Source organism: Protomyctophum parallelum (assembly GCF_964188405.1).
Source record: "Protomyctophum parallelum genome assembly, chromosome: 20".
In the NCBI taxonomy this organism is placed as follows: Eukaryota; Metazoa; Chordata; class Actinopteri; order Myctophiformes; family Myctophidae; genus Protomyctophum; species Protomyctophum parallelum.
In genome coordinates, this window is record NC_139718.1 from 39,154,950 (window position 1) to 39,162,671 (window position 7,722).

At 46.5% G+C, this 7,722-nt stretch overlaps 1 protein-coding gene across 1 annotated transcript in view; it reads left to right on the forward strand.

The window, feature by feature from the left end:
- The window catches only part of togaram1 (TOG array regulator of axonemal microtubules 1), a 40,580-nt gene extending 32,858 nt beyond the window's left edge, over positions 1–7,722 (forward strand). The window contains exons 20-22 of the mRNA XM_083791723.1: positions 3,937–4,156; positions 5,232–5,318; positions 6,044–7,722. Coding sequence (XP_083647849.1) covers positions 3,937–4,156; positions 5,232–5,318; positions 6,044–6,309 — 573 coding nt within the window. The 3' untranslated portion in view covers positions 6,310–7,722. The remainder of the gene's footprint in view (positions 1–3,936; positions 4,157–5,231; positions 5,319–6,043) is intronic.

Below are 7,722 nucleotides of genomic sequence, written 5' to 3' on the forward strand. Positions count from 1 at the left end.
TTACTATGGGTTACCACTAGACCTGAGTCTACTGCTATGGGTTACCACTAGACCTGAGTCTACTACTATGGGTTACCACTAGACCTGAGTCTACTACTATGGGTTACCACTAGACCTGAGTCTACTACTATGGGTTACCACTAGACCTGAGTCTACTACTATGGGTTACCACTAGACCTGAGTCTACTGCTATGGGTTACCACTAGACCTGAGTCTACTGCTATGGGTTACCACTAGACCTGAGTCTACTACTATGGGTTACCACTAGACCTGAGTCTACTGCTATGGGTTACCACTAGACCTGAGTCTACTACTATGGGTTACCACTAGACCTGAGTCTATTACTATGGGTTACCACTAGACCTGAGTCTACTGCTATGGGTTACCACTAGACCTGAGTCTACTGCTATGGGTTACCACTAGACCTGAGTCTACTGCTATGGGTTACCACTAGACCTGAGTCTACTACTATGGGTTACCACTAGACCTGAGTCTACTACTATGGGTTACCACTAGACCTGAGTCTACTACTATGGGTTACCACTAGACCTGAGTCTACTGCTATGGGTTACCACTAGACCTGAGTCTATTACTATGGGTTACCACTAGACCTGAGTCTACTGCTATGGGTTACCACTAGACCTGAGTCTACTGCTATGGGTTACCACTAGACCTGAGTCTACTGCTATGGGTTACCACTAGACCTGAGTCTACTACTATGGGTTACCACTAGACCTGAGTCTACTGCTATGGGTTACCACTAGACCTGAGTCTACTACTATGGGTTACCACTAGACCTGAGTCTACTGCTATGGGTTACCACTAGACCTGAGTCTACTGCTATGGGTTACCACTAGACCTGAGTCTACTACTATGGGTTACCACTAGACCTGAGTCTACTGCTATGGGTTACCACTAGACCTGAGTCTACTACTATGGGTTACCACTAGACCTGAGTCTATTACTATGGGTTACCACTAGACCTGAGTCTACTGCTATGGGTTACCACTAGACCTGAGTCTACTGCTATGGGTTACCACTAGACCTGAGTCTACTGCTATGGGTTACCACTAGACCTGAGTCTACTACTATGGGTTACCACTAGACCTGAGTCTACTACTATGGGTTACCACTAGACCTGAGTCTACTACTATGGGTTACCACTAGACCTGAGTCTACTGCTATGGGTTACCACTAGACCTGAGTCTATTACTATGGGTTACCACTAGACCTGAGTCTACTGCTATGGGTTACCACTAGACCTGAGTCTACTGCTATGGGTTACCACTAGACCTGAGTCTACTACTATGGGTTACCACTAGACCTGAGTCTACTACTATGGGTTACCACTAGACCTGAGTCTACTACTATGGGTTACCACTAGACCTGAGTCTACTGCTATGGGTTACCACTAGACCTGAGTCTACTGCTATGGGTTACCACTAGACCTGAGTCTACTGCTATGGGTTACCACTAGACCTGAGTCTACTGCTATGGGTTACCACTAGACCTGAGTCTACTGCTATGGGTTACCACTAGACCTGAGTCTACTGCTATGGGTTACCACTAGACCTGAGTCTACTGCTATGGGTTACCACTAGACCTGAGTCTATTACTATGGGTTACCACTAGACCTGAGTCTATTACTATGGGTTACCACTAGACCTGAGTCTACTACTATGGGTTACCACTAGACCTGAGTCTACTACTATGGGTTACCACTAGACCTGAGTCTACTGCTATGGGTTACCACTAGACCTGAGTCTACTGCTATGGGTTACCACTAGACCTGAGTCTACTGCTATGGGTTACCACTAGACCTGAGTCTACTGCTATGGGTTACCACTAGACCTGAGTCTACTGCTATGGGTTACCACTAGACCTGAGTCTACTGCTATGGGTTACCACTAGACCTGAGTCTACTGCTATGGGTTACCACTAGACCTGAGTCTATTACTATGGGTTACCACTAGACCTGAGTCTACTACTATGGGTTACCACTAGACCTGAGTCTACTACTATGGGTTACCACTAGACCTGAGTCTATTACTATGGGTTACCACTAGACCTGAGTCTACTGCTATGGGTTACCACTAGACCTGAGTCTACTGCTATGGGTTACCACTAGACCTGAGTCTACTGCTATGGGTTACCACTAGACCTGAGTCTACTGCTATGGGTTACCACTAGACCTGAGGACGACTCCACAAATGCCTTCTATTAACAGCTTTCTGAAAAATCCATGTTTCTGTGTCAGTGGTTCTCAAACATTTTCATGTTCGAGGACGCCCAAAATATGTAATATGTAATTGGCCGCCGACCCCCATCTGAAAATATGTTGTTCCAGGCAGCCCCCAGAAGCAAAGATTTGAGTTAAAAATGTGCGCTCTGAAAGAATATGTATTCAAAGATTTGCGCCACATTTTCACGATTTTCCAAAAATAGCAGATCTACAAGCTTGTAGCGCGGCACTCGGTGCCGCGCTATAAGCTTGTAGATCTGCTATTTTTCAATAGCTAAAGTATAACATAATGCTTAAAACACCAAAAGCAATGCTTTTCAACCAGTGATGCGGGGACCGCCCGTGGTCCTTGAGGGCGTTCCAGGTGGTCCCCGTGAGTGATGGGAGAGTTCGTAACCAAATGGACCCTTGTAGATCTTTAACTCTTGAGAGCGTCGTTAGATTATTGTTAAACATTTGCATTATTTAATTGACAAGATGTCTGCACAATCATAGAATTGTTATTTTTGATCAACTCGAGGCTGGGGACCACCTGGAACCATCTCAAGGACCACTGGTTGAGAACCCCTGGCCTATGGGGTTTTCAAGAGAAAATTGTGACCCAGGGCGATAGCGCCCTCTAGCGGCAGTGATGTCGGACATGATGGCAAGCCAATAGAATAGTCACTGAACCAGCCCAATGTTCTATCATATGCGTCCTCTGGGAGGAAGACCAGTTCAGGTTTCCCAGCTAGAAAGTCCCTGTGTCATTAAAACCTTTAATGTGGTTAATTAACCCATTTAGACCCGAGGTCGATTCTACAAATGTCTTCTAAATCATGACGGCTTTCTTAAAATAAAAATACTATGTTTCTATATCAGTGGTTCTCAAACTATGTCATGTCGAGGAGCCCCAGAATGATATGTATTTGGCCGCGGACCCCCCTCTCAAAATATGTTGTTCCAGGGACCCCCCAGAAGCAAATATTTGAGTTAAATACATTCGCTCTGAAAGAATATATATATTCAAAGATTTCCGCCTGCATTTTGATTGTGAGTGCCGCGCTATGAGCTTGTAGATCTGCTATTCCCCCCCCCCCCCCCCGATAGCTAAAGCATAACGTAATCCATTCTGAACGGGAACCCATTTTGGTGTTAGCATCATGATATGCTTTAGCTATTGAAAAATAGCAGACCTACAAGCTCATAGCGCGCCACCGAGTGGCGCGCTACGAGCTTGTAGGTCTGCTATTTTTGAAAAATCGAAGAACGACTGACATTTTTTTTATCTGATCTCAGGTCAGAATGGGTTAATCAGACCAGTGTGTGTCCCGTGGAAACCTCGTATGAATCTGATCTCAGGTCAGAATGGGTTAAAAACACGTCAAAAAGAGCAGACTGCACCTCCGTCCTTACCTGTGTTTATGTGCTCTGACATTTTTTTAATCTGATCTCAGGTCAGAATGGGTTCATCAGCCCAGTGTGTGTCCCGTGGAAACCTCGTATGAATCTGATCTCAGGTCAGAATGGGTTAAAACACGTCAAAAAGAGCAGACTGCACCTCCGTCCTTACCTGTGTTTATGTGCTCTGACATTTTTTTAATCTGATCTCAGGTCAGAATGGGTTAAAACACGTCAAAAAGAGCAGACTGCACCTCCGTCCTTACCTGTGTTTATGTGCTCTCTCCCTCTCTCTCCCCCTGTGCTCCGTCAAGGTGTTCGATGCCTTCAAAGCCAGACTGCTGGAGTCCAACAGTAAGGTCAACCTGCACGCCCTCAGGTCCCTGCAGAAGATCATCGTCCTGATGAAAGACAACCTGTCGCCCGTGGTCAACATCCTGGTCCCGGCCATCGTGGACAATCACCTCAACTCCAAGAGCGTCGCCATCTGCGCCGCGGCCAACGGGGCGCTCGACGCACTTCTCCTCCACCTCGGTATAATGCCAGCTCACATTATACAGTACAGAAACCTCCCCACTTCTCCTCCACCTCGGTATAATGCCAGCTCACATTATACAGTACAGAAACCTCCCCACTTCTCCTCCACCTCGGTATAATGCCAGCTCACATTATACAGTACAGAAACCTCCCCACTTCTCCTCCACCTCGGTATAATGCCAGCTCACATTATACAGTACAGAAACCTCCCCGTCTCGCATGTTTCAACCTTTTGTTTTTTGCTCATACATCTATGCCCTGTATGTCAGTGCTTTTTCAGCCCCTTTTGCACATCAAGGTCCATTGTTTATTGGCCATTTGAGCCACGGACAGACCACCATTTTGACGAGATTTAGCCTCTCCAAAGCAATTCCATGCTGTATTGATGGGCGAGATTGCAGGCAAACGTTGATCAAAATAACGCTTCTTCTACATTTTCTAACTGTGCGGACTTCTTGAAGATTAACCAATGCAGAGGCTTAACAATAATTTTACTTATCTTTAACTCTTGAGAGTAAAATGAAACCAAATGGACCCTTAAATTCACTCAAGAGTTAACCCTTTTTGTGCAGGAACCCCTTTTGGTGTTAGCACTATGTTATGCTTTAAGCTATTGAAAAATAGCAGATCTACAAGCTCATAGCGCGCCACCGAGTGGCGCGCTACGAGCTTGTAGGTCTGCTATTTTTGAAGAATCGAAGAACGACTGACACAGAAACATAGATTTTAAAGAAAACTGTCAGAATGTAGAAGACATTTTTAGAATATGATCTCAGGTCAGAATGGGTTAAAGAAAAAAGGTCCATTTGGTTACCGACTCTCCTCCATTTAGCTGGGGACCACCTGGAACCACCTCAAGGTGGTTGAAAACCACTGCCCTACGTCATCCTACAAGAGTGCCGCACAAAAGCAGTGAAAATAGCAGATCTACCAGCTCGCAACGCGTTGCGATGCAAGCGTGTAGATCTGCTATGTTCACTACTTTAATATGCAGCAACGACTGACTTATCGTCAGGCGGAAAGTGAGCTTTGTGACGATGACGATGGGTCTTCCGCTGTGTTTCCACTCCAGATAACATCCTGCTGCTGCAGCCCTTCTGCACCAAGTCCCAGTTCCTCAGTGGCAAGGCTAAGGTGGACCTGGTTCACAAGGTGGCAGGTAACGAATCACAGAATGAAACCCACTCGTCCACCTCCACATTTCCACTGTGGAAACTATTGGCGGTTCATGAGAGCGTATACTGCTCGATCTCATAACGAATGTATTCAAGCATTGTCGTGTCTGTCCCATGTGGACCTGTTCTCACGAGAGTCTTACAGAGAATGATACCACCATGACACTAGATAACGAGATGCTCCTCACACCTTCTGTGTGTTCACAGGTGTGAGACAATCACACTCCCCTGTAGGAGTGTCTACTCTCACTGATTGTCTGTGAGCTGTTTGGCAGAGTCTCTCTTTTCCCGGTGTTTCACCCACTATAAAACCAAGACAACCTTTTTTTTCACTGAAACTAAGCTATGAATATGTTGACTGAATATAATAGACAATTTCGTCAACAAATAAAAAAAAATTACGAAAATGTTAGGGAGGGACTCGTGGAGAAGAGATCCAGTATAGAACTAAAAGACGAGTGTTGCGCTCTGAAAATAGCAGACATACAAGCTGTAAAACCAGGCATTAACCATCAACGCCTGCCAACATACATTTAGGAAGACAAAATCAACTGTAGATTTAGTTGACGATATTTGGTTGACAAAAGCTAGACCAAAACTATGACTAAACTAAATTTAAACCTGCTGTCAAATCAATCAACAGTGGTTTGGCATAATGTTGTGACTCTGCCTTCTCTCTCTCTCTCTCTCTCTCCCTCTCCCCGTCCAGATCTGGTGACGGAGCTCTACCCTCGCAAGCCCCAGATGGTGGTGCAGAAAGTGCTGCCCCTGCTGTGGCACCTCCTGGGCACCTCGGGCCACAGCGGCACCGCGCACGGGCGCGCCGGCAGCGTGCGCGGGGCCACGGCCGACCTGTGCCGCGCCCTCCGCGCCCAGATGGGGCCCGGCGGCCTGGCCGAGGTCGGCGCCCTGCAGCCCGCCAACGTCCAGAAGGCTCTCAGCGACGTCCTGAGGGCCGACGCCGAGCTCACTTGAAGACGTGGACGACGGAGAGAGAGAGAGAGAGAGACGTTCTCGTGTTTCTAAACAGTGCCTGCACTTTTGTATAATCGTTTAAAAGAGAGAACCAGACTCCGGGGACCTGGCAAGCTTGCATACAAAGCTCTCTCCTGCCGGAGCGCAGCGACCCTAGAACCTACCTATGTGTTCCCAGTTGTCCCACTAGGGTCCTCCCATGGTCCCAGCTCAATGTTCTGTTAACACACATTAACCATCCTATAGTGTTGCTGCCAGTCTGCTAGCCTAATGGGCATATGATCATATCATTGTCAAGTACAACGGTATGTGAAATGACCTATTTCCAGTGGTTTTCAAAGTGTGATCAAGGGATCCACACTCCAAATGGACCCTTACATGGTCTGTAACTCTTTGAAATGAAAAGAAAGTTTGAGAGACACTGACCTATTCGCTGCACCATGGCTCGCCAACTTGGGACAATGCACTTGTTGACTCGTCGGCGGGTCATTCGAGTGCTCCCTACAAGCGCCGAGGCCTTTTATTTAATGTCAGCGTGCATGCCCTGCCTCGTTGACAAAACCATGTGAAATCACTGCGATGTGGGGCATGGTTTGACCGGGGGAATGTGGGACACTTTATTTTTTTTGTTTTGTTCCCACATAGGACCCGGGAAAGTGGAAACATACTGTAGGCACACCCCCCTTTTCTCTGCATGTAATCCCTCGACTTATCTCCTTCCTGCCTTCCCTGCCTCTCGCTCGCCGTCTCTTTCTAAACAACACACACACATATCTGATCTTATAAAGAATCGTGAACTCTTTGACTCTCCTCTGGTACTCACAGGAAGACAATTGACTCACACAGACACTCAACCAACCTGCTCTCTTTGCACTTTGAAAAGGTAGCTCGTTACCGTGAGAGGCGTCGGGGGGGGGTTTACAACGGACGTGTCGCCCCGTGATTGCCGTTTGCCGTCGTTTCTTGTTTTGCGTGTGTAAGAATCAAAACGTCACGTACTGTACTGTAGTCGACAAATCAAGACACCATCGGCGGAATGTATAACATTGAAGTGCACAAAAAGGGAATCGGAAATTGCAGGGCCTGAAAAGAAGATGTATATATTTTTGCCGTTTTTATTTCAAATATATTTCTGAGATGTGGCGTTGTACCGCCGTACGCGGTCGTTTTGAAGATTTGTGAATTTTGTCTCAGTGACTTGAGGATATTACTTTTTGTACAGCTCAAATGTAACAATTTTAATTGCACAGTATTACCCCGATCTGTAATCGTATGCTGTCTGATAACTAGAGTATATAAATTATCTATTGTGTCAATGTTATGCTTTTGAGGTTCCATTGTCTGAAATATGGGGTGCTTAATCGGCACCGTCCTTTTTCTGCATGACCAAATTGTACTGACGGGGGGGGGGGG